This window comes from Sodiomyces alkalinus, assembly GCF_003711515.1.
Source record: "Sodiomyces alkalinus F11 unplaced genomic scaffold SODALscaffold_10, whole genome shotgun sequence".
In the NCBI taxonomy this organism is placed as follows: domain Eukaryota; kingdom Fungi; phylum Ascomycota; class Sordariomycetes; order Glomerellales; family Plectosphaerellaceae; genus Sodiomyces; species Sodiomyces alkalinus.
In genome coordinates, this window is record NW_021167088.1 from 1,078,301 (window position 1) to 1,099,661 (window position 21,361).

The 21,361-nt window shown below is 54.5% G+C and overlaps 7 protein-coding genes across 7 annotated transcripts; 2 read left to right on the forward strand and 5 right to left on the reverse strand.

The window, feature by feature from the left end:
* Nucleotides 1-130: 130 nt before the first annotated feature.
* Nucleotides 131-3,514, reverse strand: SODALDRAFT_328358 (hypothetical protein). The gene is made up of 3 exons (XM_028610666.1): nt 3,226-3,514; nt 852-3,147; nt 131-698 (listed from the first exon to the last, which is right to left on the reverse strand). Exons 1-3 carry the CDS (start codon nt 3,246-3,248, stop codon nt 591-593), a joined length of 2,427 nt encoding a protein of 808 aa, XP_028463785.1. The 5' UTR covers nt 3,249-3,514; the 3' UTR covers nt 131-590.
* Nucleotides 3,515-3,770: 256 nt separating this feature from the next.
* SODALDRAFT_328359 (hypothetical protein) lies at nt 3,771-5,440 on the forward strand. The gene has a single exon (XM_028610667.1). It carries the CDS (start codon nt 3,817-3,819, stop codon nt 5,029-5,031), a length of 1,215 nt encoding a protein of 404 aa, XP_028463786.1. The 5' UTR covers nt 3,771-3,816; the 3' UTR covers nt 5,032-5,440.
* SODALDRAFT_320450 (hypothetical protein) lies at nt 5,371-7,239 on the reverse strand (the record flags this gene model as incomplete). The annotated part of the gene is made up of 2 exons (XM_028609535.1): nt 5,371-6,319; nt 6,512-7,239. 2 exons carry the CDS (start codon nt 7,237-7,239, stop codon nt 5,371-5,373), a joined length of 1,677 nt encoding a protein of 558 aa, XP_028463787.1.
* A 1,177-nt stretch (nt 7,240-8,416) lies between these two features.
* SODALDRAFT_328360 (ubiquitin carboxyl-terminal hydrolase) lies at nt 8,417-17,726 on the reverse strand. The gene is made up of 12 exons (XM_028610668.1): nt 16,530-17,726; nt 16,304-16,475; nt 13,525-16,234; nt 13,115-13,469; nt 12,750-13,050; nt 12,468-12,684; nt 12,295-12,404; nt 12,031-12,242; nt 11,378-11,941; nt 11,262-11,313; nt 9,087-11,206; nt 8,417-9,017 (listed from the first exon to the last, which is right to left on the reverse strand). Exons 1-12 carry the CDS (start codon nt 17,227-17,229, stop codon nt 8,905-8,907), a joined length of 7,626 nt encoding a protein of 2,541 aa, XP_028463788.1. The 5' UTR covers nt 17,230-17,726; the 3' UTR covers nt 8,417-8,904.
* On the reverse strand, nt 8,478-9,049 carry SODALDRAFT_55655 (hypothetical protein). The gene is made up of 2 exons (XM_028615479.1): nt 8,757-9,049; nt 8,478-8,701 (listed from the first exon to the last, which is right to left on the reverse strand). Exons 1-2 carry the CDS (start codon nt 8,876-8,878, stop codon nt 8,515-8,517), a joined length of 309 nt encoding a protein of 102 aa, XP_028463789.1. The 5' UTR covers nt 8,879-9,049; the 3' UTR covers nt 8,478-8,514.
* A 466-nt stretch (nt 17,727-18,192) lies between the features above and the next one.
* On the reverse strand, nt 18,193-18,995 carry SODALDRAFT_328362 (hypothetical protein). Its single transcript, XM_028610669.1, has one exon. It carries the CDS (start codon nt 18,899-18,901, stop codon nt 18,677-18,679), a length of 225 nt encoding a protein of 74 aa, XP_028463790.1. The 5' UTR covers nt 18,902-18,995; the 3' UTR covers nt 18,193-18,676.
* Nucleotides 18,996-19,978: 983 nt separating this feature from the next.
* SODALDRAFT_328363 (dephospho-CoA kinase) lies at nt 19,979-21,133 on the forward strand. The gene has a single exon (XM_028610670.1). The coding sequence runs from the start codon at nt 20,123-20,125 to the stop codon at nt 20,936-20,938; it is 816 nt and encodes a 271-aa protein (XP_028463791.1). The 5' UTR covers nt 19,979-20,122; the 3' UTR covers nt 20,939-21,133.
* The last annotated feature ends 228 nt before the right edge of the window (nt 21,134-21,361 follow it).

Sequence of the window (21,361 nt, forward strand, 5' to 3'; positions counted from 1 at the left end):
ACTTAAGGCACCCCAAGGCGAAGGTCACGGATCCATTCGGTGGCGTTCGTGTTAGCCAAGGCGCCATTATTGTCACATCACACCACTACGTTGGTATCCCCTACGAGAAAAAGAAGAAGAAGAAAAAAATCCGAAATGTTGTTGATCTGTACATGTACCAAGTACGTTCGTGCATACGCACCGTGACCTGCCTTGATATTCCATCGCTCGATCGACCAGGCCTTGTTCGAAGGTACCTTGTTCGCCTCTCAACCACGCCGCGTCAGCCTCAGAATTCCATGCCCAACTAATTGACTCGAAGCACGAAGTAGGTAGTTTTACCTATCCCGCATGGAGCGTAGGTCGGTATGAATTACATGGCACTATCGACAACTGCACCCCAATACCGGTCCTTTTCTCGCCTGGGGTTTTTTTCTTCTTCTTTTCTTTGCTGCACGTCACACCATCTGGCGCTGTTTCTAGCGCATAGCAGATCACAACCCATCCTTTTACGGAATAATACCGAGTTGCTTATTTATGTACGTGAATTGGAAGGCTCAGGCGGCACGATGAGGCAGTGCGCTGACTTGACTGCCACCAGAAGACCTTTCTTACGGTAGGATCATCTTCCTTAGCTCCTCCACCATCTCGTTCGCCTCCGTCGAGTTCCTCGCTTCAAAGTCGTAGCGCTTAACCTCCGTGCCTTTGTATATGAAGAGCTAAATCGAGAAGCACGGGTGTCAGTAAGGCTTCTGTTTTATCTGGATATGTTCCGCAAATGAGGAGGGCTATGTGCACTCGCCGACCCTTTTCACGTCGATCGTTGGCACCAACCCTGGGAACATATGACGAACCAAGTTGTGTGCACGTACCTTGAATTGATCCGGATGCTTACTAAACGTCTTGCACCCGATGATCTGTGACATGTGTGCCGTGGTCGTTTTTCCGTCTCGCGATGTCGGTTTGATGTGCAGATAATCACCGTTGATCTCTAGCAGCCGCTCGCTTTGGTTCCTCATCCGTACCGTCCGCAGTCGCCAGACCGTCCACGACTTGTACATCCCAGTGAGCTCGGCTTGCTTGATCGCCTCCCGCGACAGAGGGTGGCTCCCCATCATTTGCAGCTTCCTGCCCTTCCGCCCTGCCGATCCGTCCCCGAATGGCAGTAGCTTGGGCGACGCGCTGCTCGGCGAGCCACCGGACATCACCAGCGGTCCATCGGTCGCAAACCGTCGCCGGTGCAGCTCCAAGTCCGCCAGGCTACCAATCGTTTGCACTTTGGCGTCCAGGAGCACGACCGGTCCGCCGCCCGGCATTCTGAGCACGTGGTTGTTTTTGTCTAATTGGCGTTTACGGCATACCAAGTCGAGGACTTCGGCCATGTACGTCTCGGTCGTCACGTCCAGGGTCACCAGCTGCCCTGGAGCAATGTCAGGCGCGTGGAGGTGTACGCGGAGCAGCTTTTTCTGGCCCCGCGTGGTGTTCGTCGTGGTCGCCCTGGTCTGCGGAGTGTCGGCGAATATCGTGGCATGCTGGCGGTATGTCGTGTTGGTGACGGGGTTCGGTCGCGGCTCTATAGGGCCGGGCGAGATGGCCCGAGCTGGCTGTGGCGTCTTGCGAGGAGTGACATCATCCTCGGTGTCTCTGTCGGCGGAATCGTCCAATGTCGTGGTAGCCGGGTCTTCCTGCGGTGTGACAGCTTGATTCTTCATGAATTCGGCCTGTGTGGCTTGCACCAGACCGAAGTTGTCGTACGTCTTGGAATTGGCCCTCATGCGACCGGCCGCTCTGTTGTTCGCGGTGGTAAAAGATGTAAGGGTTTTGGTTCTGTCGAACGGCGGGAAGTCATCGTCCACCTCGCCGTCCTCTTCTACCATCCTCAATGTCCACCAGTTGATGTTTTGCTTGTCCTCCGGTATAGGCGGCTCGCGTTCCTCCTCAATGTAGCGCCAGAGGCTGAGCCCGATGAGGTCAGCCACTGTCACCGGCCGATCGCTGCCCTGGCCATGACCATGATGTACATTGCGCCGGATGAGGACCTCGAAGGGCTCCTCTGGATCGTTGGAAAAGGCCGGGTAAATGTGGACAGCGATTGGGTTCTTCTCGCCTTGGCCTGACAGCGAGGCGAACTTCTCGAACGGCAACGTGGGTTTGATTTTCCTAGCATTGAACGCTGCCGAGAGCAAGCTTTTGGGCTGTACTATGCTCACTGGCCGTATCATGCTCATTGGGCGAGGCGGCGGAAGAGCCTCGAGGACCTTCGGTGGGGCCTGCGATTTACGTATAGTGGACATCCTCATGAACTGACGTGGTGGCGTGCCAACAACTTGACGATCCGTAGGCGCCTGGTTGGGGTTTTCAACGGCGTCCAGGATGCCTGTCGACTCGATGCTCTCGATGAAATCTCCCGAAATATCGGAGGCATCAGAGTCCTCGTCCTCTTCGTGGAGAAGACCAGTTCCAGCACGATTCAGCCCCTCCCCGGGCTCTTCATTGATCTTGGTCTGCAGCCTGACAGCTTTGGTAGCCGCCCTGGCGGCCTCCCTATGCCTGTAAAAGGCCGAAGAATCAAGTTCGTTCTCGGATGAAACCTCGCTGCTCGTGACGGTATCGCGGCGGGCCCTTTCCTTGACAACCTCGAGGGCGGAGTGCGAGCCCCGACGGGTTCCGGGCGCTGCGCGAGGGGATGACATGGTAGATGCTTGGCGAAGATTCGACGATTGTATCGGACTCGAGCCCGCCCTCGGCCGCACGGGCATCTTGGAAAATTTAATCTGCTGTGCTGCACGTTGCGCATGCTCGTCATCGTCGCTCTCGTCGCTCAGGTCACTGCTATCGTCGTCGTCGAGAGTCTGGGCCCGCCTCCGCCTCTTGATGGCCAGTCCCGGCCCGAAAGTATCCGTACCACCCCCGGCGAGCATCCCGCCCTCGTCACGTTCATCCTCCAGTGTCACTCCCACGGGACGCGGGGCTTGGAAGTACTCCGAGGCAACGGCTGTAGGTATAGGAGGGGAGTAGCAACGCTTCACAAGGTTGGGATTGGCCTGCCAACCGATAGCCTTGAAAGCGCCCGAGTTTAGAAACCCTTCGTTAAGGTTAATGAGGCGTTCTCCCACCCCATCGGCAATTTCGGTGAGATAACCGCATCGTAATTGATATGCGACCAACCTGAAGCACACCACACGGAAGAAGTAAGTAGAGGAACAAATGATACGGGAAAGGAACTGGTTTCAGGAGGGTTCATACTCTTCATTCTGAATGACCGACATGATAGCAAAAGGCTCGACCCATGCAAATGAACTGAAAAGGGTATGGTTGACGCATGTATGCGACGCGCAGAATACTGAGCACAAATAGGAGAAGATCAGAAGTGAAGACGGCAGACAGTTCAGAATGATTGAGCACTAGAAAATGGTGCCGCAAGATCGAGTTGCCATTCCAATGGAAATGAAGCCTTCACATTGCCTGCAAGTGGAAGGTTATAGAGTAAATGCTGGGTCTCTGGAAAGGAAGAGAGGATGACGATGATGGGTAGGTGGAAAGGCTGAAGAAAGATGGGGAGATAACAACACCAACAGGAAGGAGCAGAGCGATGTACGTACTCAGTGGCTCAGCCTTGTGAAACCCCGCCAAAGACTAATACGAATACGGTAGGTACGGTGTGGAACACGTCTCTTGACCCACAAAGGCTCCTTCTTACCTAATCATGGTTATTGCTTAATAAGCGGTATACATAACCAATGTCATTGTGCGTCAAGGGTCAAGGTCTATTGATGTCTTCATCCTGCCATCCACAAGCCCCGACAACATTTCACACAAAGTCAACTCATCACAGCAATGGGGCTAGTAGATTACTCCGAATCGGATTCCGAGCCCGAGGTCACAAATGAATCAGCTCCCAAGCCCACGACAAAAACGACAGCGGCGCCGTACACTACGAACACCACCACCACCAAAAAGCCCTTCCAGAAAGTCGTTGATCGGTCTAACCCCGGGAAGATCCGTGTCAACCTACCACAGCTGAAGGGCGACGACGAACCGGCGTCTACGAGCGATGAACCACCTGCGAAGCGCGTGAAAACCGGTGGAGGAGGCGGGCTTTTCGGCGGCATGAACTCGTTCCTCCCGCCTCCCAAGAACACGGGCGCGAAGAAGGCGATAGCGGCTAGCACCAACACTTCAAGGCCGCCGTTTCAGCTAAAGACCAGTTCTGAAGCTGGTTTCCGTCGGGAATCGCCACAGGAGGCAGGCGTGGACGTTCAGGGTGCGGCTCCAGGCACAGGCGGCTCTGGACTGATGCTACCGCCACCTAGAGCAACCACATCACAACCTTCCATACCGGACGGGATGAAGGCGGAAGAAGACGTCAAGCTCGTGGGCAAGCCCATGATGTTCCGACCTCTCTCGGTAGCCAGGGCCAAGAAGAAGGGACCGAAGAAATTACCCACAGCGCCGCCGTCAGCACCAGCGGGATCCGAGTCAACGGTGCAGCAGCCCAAACCCGTCCCCGAAGTCGCAGCTCCTCCCCCACCGAAAAAGATGTCTCTCTTCTCCATCGCCAGCGAACCCGAGCCCGAGGAACCCGCGGCGGCCACCGAAACGAATGGCGCATACGAACCGCTCTTCGAACCCGATAACGTCGCAACCAGTTACGACTCGTACGCCGCCGACACGGCTGGGCAGGGGACTTACCCCGTCCCCGCCACAGCGCCCAATCCGGCAGACCCTACCAGCCTCGGCGTCGTAGCCGACGACCTGAACCTCTCAGCTGCAGAGCGGCGAGAACTCTTCGGACGGTCCGGGGCGCCCGGCCCTTCGGCCTCGACGAGCCGCGTGATCAATTTCGACATGGAACGGGAATATCAACACAACGAGGAGCTGCGGGCCTCGGGCGAGCAGCAGATCCACAGACCCATCCGGGGCATTACGCCGGGCAAGCACAACCTGCGGCAGTTGGTCAACGCGGTGCAGAGCCAGCGCGAGGCGCTCGAAGAGAGCTTTGCCAAGGGGAAGAACATTCGCAAGGAGGCTTCGGGACGGTATGGGTGGTAATAATAACGAGAAAAGGCGCAGCATGTTTCAGAATGTGAAAGGGGATGGGCGGATTAAGAAGAAGTCGACTATGATACCCCCTACCCTTCCGCCGGGGACGAATAAAACAAAATCGGGTCCTCGAGCTACGAAAAGGAAACTGCACCTAAAATTCTTATCCATATCGTATCGTAAACCGTGAATCATGTGTGGACAGACACATATCGATCGTTACGGACAAAGCTGATTTTGCCCCCCCCTTTTTTTCTTTTTTTTCTCCTGGTCTCGTGCAGCATATTTGCAACACCAGCGCTGGAAACTCCTTCCTAATTCGCAGTCCGTCGTATATAATCATGAAGGTCAACATCTTACAACCGCGGCCGTCCGGATATGATGCACCCCGCCCGTCGCACCACCCATCAGAAACCCCCATTCCCCTCTTGTAATGGGGGAGATGTCATCATAGCCGTTTGGTGTCATGGGCCCTTCTCTCTGGGCTGTGCTGCGTCCGTCATCCCCGAGCACCTCCGCAATAGAAATGGGACTCCAGATGGCAACCTGCCGGCTCCCACGGCCCGGTTTGGCGGTCGGCATCGCGCTGTCCTCGCCAGTGTTCTCTGGCCGTACTGGCTGTGCGTTGTGAAGAGGGCCGTGTGCTTTCTGTGCGGGAGACGGAGGTGGCGTGGCGTCGAACTGCGTCTTCAGCTTCAGGACAGGCGTCTTGCGTAGTGACGGCGTCGACGACTTGCGGGCGGGTCCCAACATGACGATGGGAAGGTCGGCCTCTTCTTGAAAATCACTCTCGCTATCCTCCCACGCGGATCGAGACGCGGCTTGTTCCTCCTTGTCTCGCCCAGTATCTTCGTCTGTCGTTCTCCGCCACTTCTCGCCCTCGTCGTCGTCCTCGGCTTCTTCGTGCTTTGTCCTCTCGGGTGTCCCAACGCCGTCAACGGCACCCGTTTGCTCTGGACCTCCATATGCTCGGCGGTACATGCGATCCACCTCGGCCAATGCATGGGCGGAGACTCGCAACCCGTCGTATGAACGGAGCAGTTCCGCGCGTGACGTAGCACGGCGACGGACGAGGACCAGTCGCCTGAGTTCGTCGACGGCATCCTCGAGACGTGGCGGCCAGCCCGTTCGCGAGTAGCTCGCCAGGGCGGCCTTGAAAGTGTACAGACGGTCGAGGGACACGAGGGTTAGGCCTTCGGCGGAGAAGACGACTTCGTTTTGGGCGAGGGAGCGGTGTGTTAGTGCGGCTGTGAGGCCGAATGTTGAAGCTCTCGCCATCTGAGGGAGCCGATCTGGGCTGTTGTGGCTTCTGTCAGTTGCAGTTCACCAATTTACCAACATGACATGACAGGACAGGACAGGACAGGACATGGTAAAGGGGTTTGCAGGAGCAAAAAGGAACAAATTAGAGACCGAACCGAGCAAAGAAGAATCGAGGCAAGGGGAAAGAAAGAGGAAGTGAAAGAAAAGGAATAAAAGACAAACGTACCCAATGCCGAACTTCTTCCCAGCACGGTCAATAGCCTGTCGCAAGATTCGCTCATGGCGGGGAGTAACCACATCGGGGTGTACAAGCCGAACAACAAAGGAGCCAGGGCCGGCTACTCCTGATATGCATGCGGGCGTTGCCGGCACCGAAGTCTCCGCCGTGGCAGCAGTCGAGGAAACCGAAAACGGGGAACAAGGTGTTATGGGCGGCGGGGTCGATACGGACGATGCGGGCGATTGAGGCCATCTCCTCGACCTTGCTGGACTTGAGGGGAGGTTGGTCTTCTCCGTTCCCCTAGCAGCGGACGCTAGCGAAGGCAGCGGCAGTCTGCCGGGTCTGATGAGCTTTTTCTTGATTGATGCGACGGGCCGCGCGGCAAAAGCAAGCCGGGACGGGGAAGGGGTACTTGGTATCGTGGTCGTGGTCGTGGTCGTGGACGTGGACGTGGAGGAGGGGGACGAGCAAGCCGTGCCGGTTGTAGCGGTCCCTTGAATTCCCGGGGAAGAGGGAGGCGAGACGACGCCAGGGGAAGTACAGGGCGACAATGGAATGGAAGGAAGCTGGTATTCTCGGGAGAGGACGACGAGGGTGAGATCGACTCCCTTGCGAGCGAGACGACCGGCGGCGTACTCGAGGACGTCGTTAAGCTGTGGGCATAGGTTCTGGGCGTCGAGGATGGAGGGGCCGGCCTCCAGCGGTGAAGAGATGCGACGTTTCGAAAGGGACATGGTCCCGAAAATACGCCAAACAGAAAAAGAAAAAGAAATAATAAAAGAAGAACGATCGGGATAGTCGTTGGGGAGATATTAGAGGTGATGGTATTGGTGGTGGCAGTGTTGGACTGTCCTGCAGCACTCGAAGCCAGACTCGACTTGATGATACTCCCACGAAACAAGGACAACGAACAAAAAGGTATTCACGATGGGGCCCCCTTCTTCATGATATATCAGACATGTTTCTGCAAATCGGTGAAACACTTTGATCCGCATCTAGTCTGAAACATGAAACAGAAGATGATAGTTCCAAATCTGGAAACAAACAAAGACAAAACATAGGGCCATTTGTTTGAAGAAGTGCCCTCCCCTGGGCCACCGCCTTAGACGCACGAGCAAGAGCACACGGGCCTGAGGATCACCCACAAGGCATACCACCACGTGTCTTTGAGGTGGTGACAGGACAAAAAAAGAACACAAAGACATCCTGAAACGGTTTATTTTGTCTTCGGTTCTTCCCGCGTCTCGAAACTGCCCTGGACCTGGCCCACTAGGTTGGCCCATGGGTGCCGGCCGGGGAGTGAGATGCGCGGAAGACATTAGTTACTCCACAACGACGAGCATCTGTAGCTGTAGCTATAGCTGTAGCTGTAGCTGTAGCTGTATCTAAATCAAGCGACAATACCCTAGATCATGCTGGAGAAAGGGAAGGGGCCAACCAGAAAGCCGCGACTATACTGAGTAAAAGACGCAGAGCCGCCCACGTCACAGCGTGAACCAAAGAGGTGATCTAATTATCCAGGTTCGTACTGAAGTACGGACGACGAATGACGAATGACGAATGACGAATGGCGAATGAAGGTAGTACTGTACCTTAGGTAATGGGCGGCTAAAATGTTGCTATTTTCAGTCCTTCCCCTGGCGCGCCGACGCGCTGGGACTCGGGCGCGGGGTAATGCCAAGCCCAAGGACCCTCTATCCCAAGCATCGCCATTGATCCATTCTGCCATTCCCGCGTTATCTTCTTGGTTCGTTGGCCAATTGCCGAGGGGTATTCCCCATTATATTACCATGCACCGAATTGACACTCTCCGAACAATGATCAGGCGCCAAATCGTTGCCATTTTCATCTAATCTGGAGATTATTTTGCGGCTCTGAAATGAAAAGAAGGGCTTCTCTTCGGACACTGGACACTGGTGATGGCATTTATTATTAGCACTAAGCAATATTAGAAAGCTACCCCGGTGACGCAGCTCAGCTCAGCCGACAAGAAAAGCAAGGGACACATCCTACGGTCCCATCCGCTCCCTTCCCTGAAAAAGCAAAATTACGCCAGTGCTCATGCAGAGCAAACCAGAAGAGATAAAAAGCAGAGAATGCAGACCCGTTCCGTAATCATGATTATCATGGGTCTTCCGTCTAATTCCCGATCCATGCCGTTCTGCCTGTTGCCCAGGCCCTCCTGATGTATAGTCGCTAAAGAATGATTAGTTCATTGGATGCCCCTTGCTGCGTTTTTCTCAAGACGAACCATATTGTATCGTTCCCATCAAGTCTTCCTTCCCCGTACCTCTCACGTGCGTACGTCCGGGGTGTGTTCCAGTTGATCGGATAATGCAGTCGACCCTTCGACCGTTCCTGAAGCTTTCTCATAGGTAGTGTCTTCGACTCGGTCTCAGTTACGTGGGTGATTCGATCGTGTCCGAATCGCTGAAGCCCGACACGAGAGACATATTCGAGTTGTCGTCCTCCAACTCGTCAACGACGCGTTGTTGGATGGCTTCCACGACCCCTGGGCATCTCCTCGTCAGTTTTCCCTATTCGTGCATAATCGAGTTGGTCACTAGCGCATGCAACTTACCGTCGCGAAGTGCCTGATACGCCTCCAGCGTATAAGACCCGTCGGCGTCGTCCTCATCCAGGAAGTACCTCTCGCAGTGGTGGATGATCGCCTGGAGATCTTCGATGGATGATCTCGCGACTTGTCGAACCCCGCCTAGGCAGCATTTCTGCAGATACTTGAGGCACCTGACACCGGTCTCCTTGCCCGCCTTATTGATTGTAGCCCTGTCCACGAAATCATCCCCCCCCGGGTTCGATTCGCATGACGATAGGAAGTCCACGATAAACTGTGCCGCTCCTTGGCTCGTAGGTCTCTCAAAGTAACCGAGCAATCCTGGGGCCCAAAGCGGCAGCACTTGGAGGAGGTGGAGCAGAAGCGGGGTCCGAGGTGCGTCCTGTAGTTCGCGCTGCGCAAGAGCAACATCCGCGGCCGATCGGAAGAACTGCAGAAACGCTCTCCCGTCCGCGTTCTCAATCAAGACACAAGCACGGGCGACATGGCGTAGCACGTGGCGCGCGAGCTCTGTGCCCGGGAATTTCCGGACGAGTATAAATCCTGCTCGTAAAAAGGGAACCATCGAGTACGCCTCCATCTTATTGGAGATCATGGTCTCGATCGCCCTCCATACAGAATCTCGCATCGTCACGTCCCACTCCGCCAGGCGGTTGATGATCGAATCCGTTGCTGCTGGGCTCTCGCCGAGTTCGAGGAGTCGCCTCACGAAAATGCTGCCCGGCAAATCTCTATCCTCCAGATACAGCACCTCGATCTCCGCGTCCGACCATTCAAGGGGCCGCGTCGCGTCGTCCGCGAGAAACTGTGCCACCCGGTCGTTCGCAGCAGTGCGCGTCCTGCCGTCCAGCCATGGCGCCATGAGCCCAGTGAGATGGTCTAGGAGACGGATGGCCACGGCGAATGACGGCGGTCGTGTTGTAACCCGCCGCATGACGTTCGAGATGGCCTTCATGAGCGGTTCTGGGAAGTCCACGATGGTTGGATCCGCCGCAATGACCCTCAACAATCTCGCGAGATTGCCGTTGTGTACCAAGAGGGCTGTCTCGAGAGCGCCCAGCTCGGCAAACTCGAGCATGATAGTGAAGGTGTCTGGCCATGACCGCCCGAAGATATGGATATTGATCCAGAGTTTCTCGAGAAGCAGGACAGTGCTGCCGGCCACAGTAGAGTCCAAGTCACAAACATCGTCGGCCTCCATCGTCAAGCCGTAGAGGGCAGGTCGCTGCTCTCGGATCACCTTGAGTGCGTTCATGAACATGTCAATGAATCTCGTGCGCACGGCACTGTCCCCGATGCGTTGAGCCAGTTGGATGAAGACCGGAAACCGATCGCACAAGTATTTGACGAATGCCACCGCACAGTCAGGCGATCGTTGGAAGGAACGCTCCAAGGCTGCCGCGTACGGTTCTAACTGAGGGAGCTCTTTGGTCCTCGTAACGACTTGGTCAAAATGCCCAAGTAACATCTGCATCGCGGCCGCCGACTTGCTGTGGTCAGGCGATGTGGGGCCCTCGTCAGCCAGCGTGATGTGCTCAAAAAGCTTCAGGGCGAAGGCGACATGACCCGTGTCGAATAAACAGTGTCTGCGCAAGATGGCCGTGTTCTCGTTCAAGATGCACTCGGACATTTCCAGGGGAAGCTCGGCCTCGGCACGAGGCGACGCGCCTGCCTGCTCCAACATTTGCTGATCTGCCTTCAAGGTGGAGGAGCGTTGGTAGAAGAGCATGTAGGCGCTATACGGCTTCTCTGGACCATGGCTGTGATGAGCGTCGCTTCCAAAAGTAGACTTCTCGAGTTCAGATGGGTCCCAAGGGGTGACGTGATCGTCGTTGAACTCGACCCAACTCTCCCTACCCCCGGCAGTTGGACGTTCGCGTATGTATGAATAATAGTGGCCGGACTCGGCGGTGCCTGAATGCACGAGAACCCCCACGAGCTCAAACATATCCTCCTCGCCAGGAGGAGAGGCTTGGCCAAGATGATCGTGCATGTACGGACGCATGTCGATCTTGGTAGGAAAGGAGAAGTAGTCGTGAATCTTGTTCCGCATCAGAGTGCGAACATCGAAATCAAATCGCTTGAGATGGAAGATAAGATGGTCCGGAATTTCCTTGAGACTCGACCTGTTTCGGCTCTTAGACGCTTGCGCTTCATATGATCCGACAACAGAAGACATACCTCTTGACTGCATCCACACGCCGGTCACACGTTCCACACTTGTATTTGTCGGCTAAGATGTCGTTAGTAACAGGGGATGGAATCCATAGATGCGGGAGGAAGCTGAGAAGACTGACCTCCTTCGAGAAGTTCTCCGCCGACATAATCTGTGAGACTCTCGGCGAGACTTCTCTTGCCCTTGATGTCGCATTGAATCGCCGAAAAAGCCTCTGTGACTTCAGAGACGTGTTCACATTCCTTGGACCTCACTTGCTGGACAAGTTGACCGCCGTAGAAGGACTTGAACTGCTTCCTTTCCTCTGTCGACGCGAAATGCCTCTCCCATTGGTCGAACAGCATGTTGAAGAACTCATCGGCATCCATCTGGTTGTGGATATCGACCATGCCTCCCTCGTACGATTTGATGGAGCTCACGAGCATCGTGGGGTCGATACACCTGTGCAGGGAATCCTGCAAGTGGGCAAAGACTTTCTGGACCTCGATGAGTAACTCTTGTGACGAATTGTCTCTTACTTCTGCCCGGATGACAAACTGCCGGAAGTTGACATTCATGAAGAGTTGAGTGAACAGTGAATTGAGGTAGCAGGTGTTGGAGAGATTGCGCAATCCAGAGTAACCGCAAGTAGAGCGTATGGCTTGCATCCGGTCGAACGGGGCTGGCAGCGCGTAGTCGTACGGGTCTGCGAGGCCGGACGTGGTCAGATGATACGAAACACAAACCCTACCAGAGAGATAGACAGCTCTGGGTGTAAGGCGAAAAGCAACTCACTTTCTGGATGATTCATGTCAAATGGTACCACTTTGTCCATCTGAACCAGGAGTTCGAGCTGGCTCGGCTCATGTAGCATGGAGAGACTGAAGAGGACATCATAGAGCATCTCCCTGGTGGAAGAGGAAAGAATGGAACGGGGAACGGGCTGCGTCACCCACTCCCTTTCCGGGGGGAACAAATGCTTCCAGAATAGGTCTCGCACGATGCCGCTAACACATGTCAGTTTCTTCAACCATGGCACTTATGGGGGACAAAGCATACTCAGGCAACCAGTCCACGGTAACGGCAGCCCCTAGGTCAGACAAGCAGGGAAGAATTATCTTCAGCAGCCCACGGGCCCCGATATCCTCGACCAAGGGCAACCCGATTTGCTAGCACCGTGTCAGTCATATGCCGTCTCTAGAGGTTCCGAGAGCTGTGAATGCGAGACCAACCTCGGACGTTTCGTGTGCACATAATGCCAACAGACAGTCCCGAACAAGGGCTCCCTTATCAAGGAGGCTCGCCTCTTCTGCCACCAATTTGTTGACCACAAGCACCGACATGTCGAAGAACTCGCCGCATTTGTCCGAATACCTGACGGCTTGAGGTATCATGTGTCTCAGGATCGGCCAGAAAAAGCCAGAGAATGCTGCCGAGCTGACAGCCCACCTGTTATCACGGTTAGCTATGGATGTACGTGTATCCGGCTACTCCGCGAAATAACATGGCCTTACGAATGGGTGCTCGTCATCCAATATTCAATTGCGTCGGCGATAGCTTTGCGGATAGATGATGCCGATTCCTTCAAGAGCAGAGTTTCGATCAAGTGACGGGTTTCGGGATGCGCCTTGAAAGCCTCCCAGAACTGAGCGTTCAAAGCCGACGACAACATGATAGCCGAGAATGTCCCCGGAATCAGTCCAGTAGAGAGATCATTGCGAGGCGATTGCGAGGCTCTCAGCAGAACGCTCACGAGCAGATCCGCTGGAGGGGTGTCCAAAGCATCTCCGTACTCTCCGTGGAAGGCGGCCATTTCTGCGGTTCAATCAAGTTAGCCTTGGAGGCGGCAAGAGCAAACAATGCAACGCAGAGAACGCACCGTTCGATGACCGTAGATAGAGACCCATGAGAGATGAGCAAAGATGCCCCTGGATACTCTCCCCCGAGTAGACATCTAGGACCTGAAGGTCGGAGATGGCCTGAACCAGAAGAGAGTGGACACGATCAATTGGCGCAAACTGCGCCTTCGGCTCGCCGGTCTCATCCTGTTCTCCAATAGAGTACTTTCTTCCCTGGAGCCGCACGGAGTCCAAGTACTCTTCTATTGCGTGCGCAGCGTATAGAGCCTTGTAGGGTTGGCTCTCCGGAAAGATCTCCGCACAAGGGGTTGACGACGAATGTATGGCTTCTAGCATTCGGGGATCGGCGGGAAGGTTGATGAGAAAATTATAGATCTGGTAGCACACTGTTAGCGAATTCCTAGGTCCAGGATAACGTTGTCCAGCCTACCTCGCCAGCCATGGGTTCTGGCAGACTGAGATACCTCCATAGCTGGTCGAAATGGCCGAGGATGTCGATCTCAAGAGGCGATGAACCAGGCCTGATTCTGACGGAAGAATCCGTGCTGCTGACTTCGTTCTTCACAAGAAGGAGTCCTTCGCGGATGCCGAGTTCCTCGAGTGACTTGGATATCTCGTCCTCTTCGGGCGCAAAGGGTTTGCCTCGGTAATAGACGCGGAAGTTCCCAAATCCGGTAGCCTCCCGCAGGGTCGCCAGCAGAGACGCGGCAGTATTTTTGAGTCCGATCTCCAATGGTCGCACTTCGCTTCGCGTGTTGGTGTCGAATGACTGGTATTTCATATTCGCGAGCTCTCCTTGTACGTCATTAGATGGCTGCAGTATGAGGGAGCGCAAGTCGGGCGTCGCAAACTGAGCCTTAGCCTGATAGGCTTTCAAGAACTCCTGAAGCACAGCCAGAGATCGACGGAAGGCGCGCTCGTACTCGCAGATATGCTGCTCGCCACCCGATGTGATATCCATCGCTTCGCCGTCGCCGCCGCCGTCACTGCGAGTGCCAAGTTTCTCTCTCGCGGCTTCCATCTGCTCAAGGCAGCGGTTCACAAGGCGAGAATGAATTCTGCGTGCTCTGTTGTATGGGTATTCCAAAATTGACTTGCTTTCGACATAGACGTCCTTGGCCAGAGTCTTGATCATGGCGGTAACCAAGTCCGGCTCACCAGCGCTGAGGATCATGCGCCATAGCTGCTCGATAGCATGATGCGCAACTCCGTCATCGTCATCCAAGGCATGGTTGATGCCGTTGACCTCTGGGAGAAGAAAGCTCCGAACAAACTGGAGAGCGCCAACGCATAGGCAGTTGGGTGGAAGCTGGGGCAAGTACTCGGAGAAGCAGAGCGATGGGAAATGGTTGTCGGGTTTAGCCCTCGCAGCAACGGTATTCAAGATCTGCCACCCCGCGTCCCTGTCATGTCGGCTGGGAGCGAGCGGCCCCACCATCACGTTCCACAGTTGTAAGCCTAGCTCGGTAGTAACAGTGCCTGCAGCATGGAGGAGTATGTTCAGAATGAAGTCCCTGCGCGGAGTATTGGCAGGACCATGCAGGATGCTCGTAGGACCACCTTCACGCTCACGACGAACGGTGTGCTCGAGTTCTTCAACGAGGATGTGGGCCAAATCATGCTCTTCGACTAGCTTGCGACATTCCGACGACGGAGCCGGCCAAGCGACAGCCCACAGACACCATAGGCTACCCAAGGAGCTGTCGGATTCGACCGAGATACCCCGGGCGCACTCGGCATACAGTATATATCGAACCTGCATGTCCAGGCCATGCGCAACGAGCTCTCGGAGCCTCGAAATGGCAGCTTGGTGCATGTCGGGATGCACAATCTGCGAGTCGGTCCCCGCCACCGACGAGGCTCGGACTAACCGCATGCATAGTCTGTGCAAGAGGAAGTCTTTCGCGCCGAGGTCGGTAGGGAAATTCTTCATATACTGCCTGAAGACTGCATCGAAGAGCAAACGAAACGGCGGGGTGAACTCCTCGACGGGTAGGTCCCGGAACTTGCCGCAAAGGTAGAGCATGTCTTGCTTTGTAAACAGCCCGAGGAGAACAGACGTCAGGCGCAGCAGGGCCTCCGAGACTCTGGGGTTTTGAGCTGTTGCCAGCGTTCTCCACAAGAGGTCCGTGTGGCTGTGTTGGTAGCGCTTTGTGACGACGAGAAAACCAACAATATTGCCACTTTCGCCGGTAATCTCGGGATGACAAGTCGAGCCCAGGAGGTATTCAACGAGTTTGGCGTCAAGTATGATCCCAGCGACATGGTTTAGGATGGAGTCGGCTTTCTCTTCTTCAGTGAAGCGCTTCCAGAGTGAGACCAGGTCGGTACAAGTCTGCGAAACAGCCATAACGCGGAGCTGCATCTGGCTCGACATGATGATACGCGTTGAGACATCCAGGCGCCATTCCCAGGCAATAGCCTCGGCGGTGAGGTGAGGAGGCAAGTCTAGATGGGTTTCTCTGTGCGTCTTCAAGCGCTCAACGGCTTGACTGTGGTCTCCGCCCAAGCTGGTGCGAAGGAGGTCCATAAGCGCGGTAATCAAGCATTGAGTCCCGTCACTGCTGAGATGAGTGACATGTTTGTCGATGGCCGTGGAAAAAGCTTCAGAGACTGTAGTAAAGAGCTGGTACCCTACGGCAAGCCGAGCCTTTGTCCGCGCAACTGCTTGCGAAAGAACACCGGGATGAAGATAGGACCGACAGGTCTCTCTTAGGAGCCCAGCCGCAGCCGCAGTGGGGTGCAAAATCGACTCGATCATCTGAGGATACCTGGAAAAGAGGGCGATCTGTGCCTGGACAAGCTTGAGGAGAAAGGAGACCTTCCCCTGGGGTGTGGACTGGAAAGCGTGGAGGAAGAGGCCAGCGTCGTCCATGCTATCGGAAGAAGACTCGCTGTCCGGACTTGTAGTGTTCTGCCCACGCGAATGCTCCCGACGGGACAAAGGGCCGATGATGCTGAGGTACTGGGCAGATATAAGAGGTGGAGGCTGAGATTCTTCGAGCAAGGAAGGCAAGAGCCGATATCTGCAGAGCATTTCGTAGTCGAGGCCCGCCGTGGCGGCGGCAAGGTGCGCAAAGGATAGCAAGAATCTGGTTATAAAGTCGCGCACGTCGTCACTGGGTCTCTGATCTTGGGACCTGCCAATGCCAATTAGTTCAGACTCGACTCGTAACAGACAGACAGGTCGTGGAGAATAGGAGGCATACAGTCTGATACAAAAACACCAGGCCAGGTCTGGAAGCGCGAGCCAAAATTGCCGGTGACGTTTGAATGAGTCGAAGACCCGGTCTGGGTCGGCAGTACGGAAGAAGTGAACAACAACCCGTTCGATCCATTGGGTGACGGGCATAATAATGCTTTCGTCTCCTGCTGCTGCAGCTGTTGTTGTCATTAGGTCGAAACGCTCAGCTGAAGCGGGATTGCTGCACTTACGCCCTTGGAAGTATTGTATGATCCGGGCAAGGGGTGCGTAGGGAGGCTCGGTTCCGGAGTCATAGAAGGGGAAGACTTCGGCGGGATCTTGCTCTCGCGGTACATCGGCATCGTTCACTGGACCAATAACCTCTGCGTTAGGGCTGTCACTACCAGCCGTCGTCGACGGGGACGAGGTATGGCCCGGAGACAGAGAGGTTTGACTCTCCACAAATTCGAAGTCGGGAGTATCGGCGCTACCATCAACTTTGCCGGGCCCGGCAGGTTCCAGCTCGACGGACGGACAAATGGGTATGTTGGGGCTCGGCGAAGAGAGTGTTGGGGACGGGCCCTCGTGCGCATCTCCGCGCAGATTTAATGTTGTGATATGACTTTGTGCACTTTCGTGGATGGGCTCAGTGCCAGTAGGTCGGGTTTCTGGGGTCTGAGCGGTGGGGTAATCGGTGTCGGAAGTCATGGCGATGTCTTGAACAGGGCCATTGTTTACCTGTTCAGATGGCTCCATGATGACGGAGTTTAAGGTGTGGTTGTCGGACGCGTAGCTCTGATGGGATCGGCTGGGAGAAGCGGAATGCGAAGTTCGACGTCGCTTGCGAGATATATCGTCGTCTCCGTTATCGCATGGTTTGCGTCGTGCCGGGTAAGGCTCAACCGAGGCGGCACAGTCAGGTCCGTCTGAGGGTGCTGGAGATCGATCCATCTGGCTACTGCAGAGCAGTCGTTCAGAACAGGTGTTGACTGTGAATCTGTAAGGCGTGCAGAGACGTCAATCCGTCGTACAAGACGACTCGACGACCACTGTCCGGTGTCAGCATGTGACTACTAAGGCTGCAGACAACAACCGGTGAATAAGCGAGGCAATGGTGCATGACCAGGACGTAAACGTGACGGAAAGGAAGCGACACACGCTTGCCAAAAGCTGTGAGTGAATAATCGCAATTGAAAAGGAGGACAAGATGATTAAGGTAAAACAAAGAGACGAAGAGAAAAACAAATCCAGAAGAAGCCGGACCAAAATAGCTACCAAGGTGTGTGTGGTGTGTGTACGTAGGTAGGTGGCAGAGTTCGGTGAGGCTTGTGGGGCAGCTGGGCCCTAAATCCAGCTCCTTTTCTCCTGGCTAGATATGTACCCGGAAGCTGCTGGCAGTCAAGAATGCAGCTTTTGACGTCGCGACAGTGGTGATAATGTGAGGAAATGGTAACCGGTGAGGAGAGTTGACCGAAAAGGTGCATGGTAATCATGAACATGAACCGCACTCCGTAGCTCCGTAATCAAGTAACGCGTAGTGTAGAAGAGTTACGCGCGCCTCGACTAAGGAGCTATTGCGGGGCTATTTGGTATCTGAAAATGGCGTGGGGGGGGTTGAGGATGGCGGGGGGGGAAGGTAACAAATTAGCAACGTACCGTTGTACCTTTTTACCTTGGGCAGGCAAGGGAGAGAGAGAAGGTTCAAGACCGGAAGGAGCTAGAATATCCGTACTCCGTACCCCGTCGGTACGTTACCTATACAGTACCGTAGTCTGTGTCGCCGTATCTGAGGGACCTAAATACCTTATTTTGAGCTTAGCGATAAGCAGGGGTCCTGGAGCTACCGCATGTACGGAGCACATCTCGAGTTGCTTGGGCTGAAAGAGGTGAACTATCCGTTATCTGTTGAGATTCAGTCGGTTGATCTCGCGTCTTGGCTGTGCAGAAACACTGTCGGTTAGTAGGTCCGTACGAAGCGAAGTACGTAGTACGGAGTACGGAATAGGTAGTAAGGTGACGCGTATATGGAAGATGACAGGTGACGCCGTACTGTAACGTCGGGGTGGGGAATGAGGGGATGTGAGAGCTGCTGGGAATCTGTGTGGGAAAACGAACCGTAGGGCCATGACGATCGGGAGCTTTCGGGGCTAGAGCAAAGGTAAGGTACGAAGTAGACGCGATTTGATTAGTTCGGGAAGGACTTGATCACATCGAGTCTTCGTACTATTCAGTGCCAGAGTGGGCGTCAAAAGCACGGGAAAAGAAACGCATCCAACTTGCCCCTTGATTCTAGTTCCTGTGACGGCAGATGGGTGGAAACTTGAAAGTTGGATAGACGGGGGTTCTGGAAGTGATGTCGAGGCACATGGAAATGGGTGAGGACTACCTCTAGCTATAGTTAAGGGCAATGGAAGGGTAGACGAAGAGAAATCGTGGCGAGATCGGGTTTCCTTTTCCTATAAATGACGGGCGTGGTCTGAAGATGAATGGAATGAAGGCATTGAGATATGCCTATGGATAAATAGGCAGAGAGCGAGAGCGAGAGATAGAGATAGAGATAGAGAGAGAGAGAGAGAGAGAGAGAGAGAGAGGCGATCAGCGGTGATTCAAATAGCTCTGGCATTGCAAGGCATATTGTACGATATGGGAGACACAATATGTGAGACGAACCAAGGCACAAAGGCCATAGAAGGAGGTGAATATACACTAAACAACAAGCGCGGAACGGACAATGAGTGTGCTTACCTTGGATATCTACCTTAAGGTGCCTTATGCAGGTTGGTTCCATCCGCTGGCCTAGGTAGACTACCTACGTACCTCTTCTGGACAGGACGAGATGCGATGCTTCCACTACCTACCTTAGCTAGGATCGTATTGAGTAGCTTTTCGGATTTGCCCTGCCAGAAGGCACCTGATGGTGCGCTCTGGCTGCTCGTGCTCGTGTCTTTCTCTGCAAGAGGTCGCTGGCTCTGATTGGAACCAGGCGGACAAAAAACGACCCAAGAGGAGGATGGACAGAGAGCCAAGATAAAACTGCCTTCTTCGGTCTAACCGGCTGTTTTAATTCAGATACAACTCAACATATTGCCAAACAACAGACGATATGCTTTGATGTTTCCTCTACTCTCCAACCCAACGCGGACGTTGAAACTAAATCTGGTTCATTGGTGATACTTCAAATTCGCCCGATGCCCCAAATATATCCAAGCACAACAGATCCAGCTTGTCTCAGTTGAGAGAGCAAGACTGAAGGATGGATGGCTGTATCGTCACCATGACTTCTTCCTTGTTCGCCCGTAAGACAGCTCCCCAGATGGAGCTGCCGGAATGGCCAAGCAAGACTTGTCCGTACTTCAATAGCTTTCCGTATCAAAGCAAGTCGTCTGATCTACCTCGTGAATAAGGTAGCTTTCTTCTTTTTTATAAGGTAAGGTAGTGTCGACTCGCTTCTCCGGGTTGCCTCGTTCCGAAGCAAGTTATATCTTACCTTACCTGGTAGGTAACTGCCGATAAGATAAAGCTGGATCTATGCCACGCCACACATCTCATATCTGACAGGACCCACATCATTCTTATACCTACAGCCACGCCGCGCCGTCAGAGGCATGGATTTTACGAGGAGAGCCACGTGACGACACACCAAGGTTCTGTGTGGCGCCGATCCCGGTCATTCCCGGTTCCATCCTCGGATATGTAAGCCAGTGACTCCATGGTCACGCCATTTCAACCTCCAAGTTCTTGATGAATACAACCCTTCTTTAGTTCCGTTCTTAATCTCTCTTGCAACTATTGTTCTACGGATAGACAAGTCAACGGGTGTACCAAGGGATCGCCTCGGACAAAGATGCTGCTCATTGGCCTCACTGGCTCCATTGCCACAGGCAAATCAACCGTCTCGTCCATACTCTCTGGCGCGCCACAATCACTGCCTATTATTGACGCGGATATCCTGGCGCGCAAAGTGGTTGAGCCGGGCACCAGCGGTTACAATGCCATCTTGAAGCACTTTGGCCCTACGGCCCCGGATCTCCTCATTCCCACCTCCAAATCCATGCCGGAGCAGGGGCCGGACGGTAAGGGGAGACCACTCAACCGTCCGGCACTGGGGCGGAGGGTATTCGGTGACAGTCCCGAACGCAAGGCAGATCGCGCCATCCTCAATGGCATCGTGCACCCCGCCGTCCGCAGGGAGATGTATAAGGCCCTCTTGCGATACTACCTACAGGGCCACTGGGCCGTGGTGCTTGACGTGCCGCTGCTCTTCGAGTCCGGAATGGATCGCATCTGTGGCACGGTGATCGTTGTCGCTGTCAAGGACTCCGCGGTGCAGATGGCGAGGCTGCGAGACCGAGACCCGCATCTCAGTGAGGAGGATGCCCAGAACCGCGTCGTCAGCCAGACAGACGTGCGGTTCAAGGCGCGGCGGTGCGAGGCCCGGGGACCAGGCAAGGGCATAGTCCTGTGGAATGATGGGTCGAAGGAAGACCTGGAACGAGATACTAGATTGGCCATCAGCCAACTCCGGGCTGCGAACCCATCGTGGTGGAATTGGTTGCTCCTGGGGTGCCCCCCACTGGCGGTGGTCGTGGCAGTATGGCGCTTCTGGCAAAATACTAGGATCAATCGGAGGTGGAAGGAGCAGGAATCTTCAGGAAGTTGATTGCGGATGATGGCACCATCGTGGCATATCCAACAACCCGCGATCAACGTCCTTCAACCGGCTTGGGAGTCTTCAAAACCGGTACTGTTCCTTGGGCGGCTTATATTGCTTTTTCTTATACCAGCTTTCGTCCTTCGATTCCGTCATGTCAGCTATTATATCGTCGTAACAAATCAAGTCCTTCAAGTTGTCTCGAGATTAGAATTAAGTGAGTCTCCGAAGTCAGAACAGCTGGCCGGCGAATGCGATCTCCATTCTGCTTCGTGAGATATTCTTAGCGTCACAGTATCTCACTCGGGGGGAGGGTTCACCGCCAGCTGAAAGGTAAGGACGCTAAGAATAAGTCTCCAATATCCCTGAAAGAGCTCTGGCTATATCAAGGGCTGCTGCCTGACTGGCTGTATAGTCACGTGATTATACGCA

Coding starts and splice junctions, on each gene's coding strand:
- SODALDRAFT_328358 (XM_028610666.1), bottom strand. CDS start 3,248: ATGTCGGTCATTCAGAATGAAGA. Junction 3,148..3,225: donor TCGGTCATTCAGAATGAAGA/GTATGAACCCTC, acceptor GGTGTGCTTCAG/GTTGGTCGCATATCAATTAC. Junction 699..851: donor AGCATCCGGATCAATTCAAG/GTACGTGCACAC, acceptor TTCTCGATTTAG/CTCTTCATATACAAAGGCAC.
- SODALDRAFT_55655 (XM_028615479.1), bottom strand. CDS start 8,878: ATGAGAAAGCTTCAGGAACGGTCGAAGGGTCGACTGCATTATCCGATC. Junction 8,702..8,756: donor GATGGGAACGATACAATATG/GTTCGTCTTGAG, acceptor ATCATTCTTTAG/CGACTATACATCAGGAGGGC.
- SODALDRAFT_328363 (XM_028610670.1), top strand. CDS start 20,123: ATGCTGCTCATTGGCCTCACTGGCTCCATTGCCACAGGCAAATCAACC.
- SODALDRAFT_328359 (XM_028610667.1), top strand. CDS start 3,817: ATGGGGCTAGTAGATTACTCCGAATCGGATTCCGAGCCCGAGGTCACA.
- SODALDRAFT_328360 (XM_028610668.1), bottom strand. CDS start 17,229: ATGGATCGATCTCCAGCACCCTCAGACGGACCTGACTGTGCCGCCTCG. Junction 12,405..12,467: donor GTGCACACGAAACGTCCGAG/GTTGGTCTCGCA, acceptor ACACGGTGCTAG/CAAATCGGGTTGCCCTTGGT. Junction 11,207..11,261: donor CGTGTGGATGCAGTCAAGAG/GTATGTCTTCTG, acceptor GAGCCGAAACAG/GTCGAGTCTCAAGGAAATTC.
- SODALDRAFT_328362 (XM_028610669.1), bottom strand. CDS start 18,901: ATGCCAGAGCTATTTGAATCACCGCTGATCGCCTCTCTCTCTCTCTCT.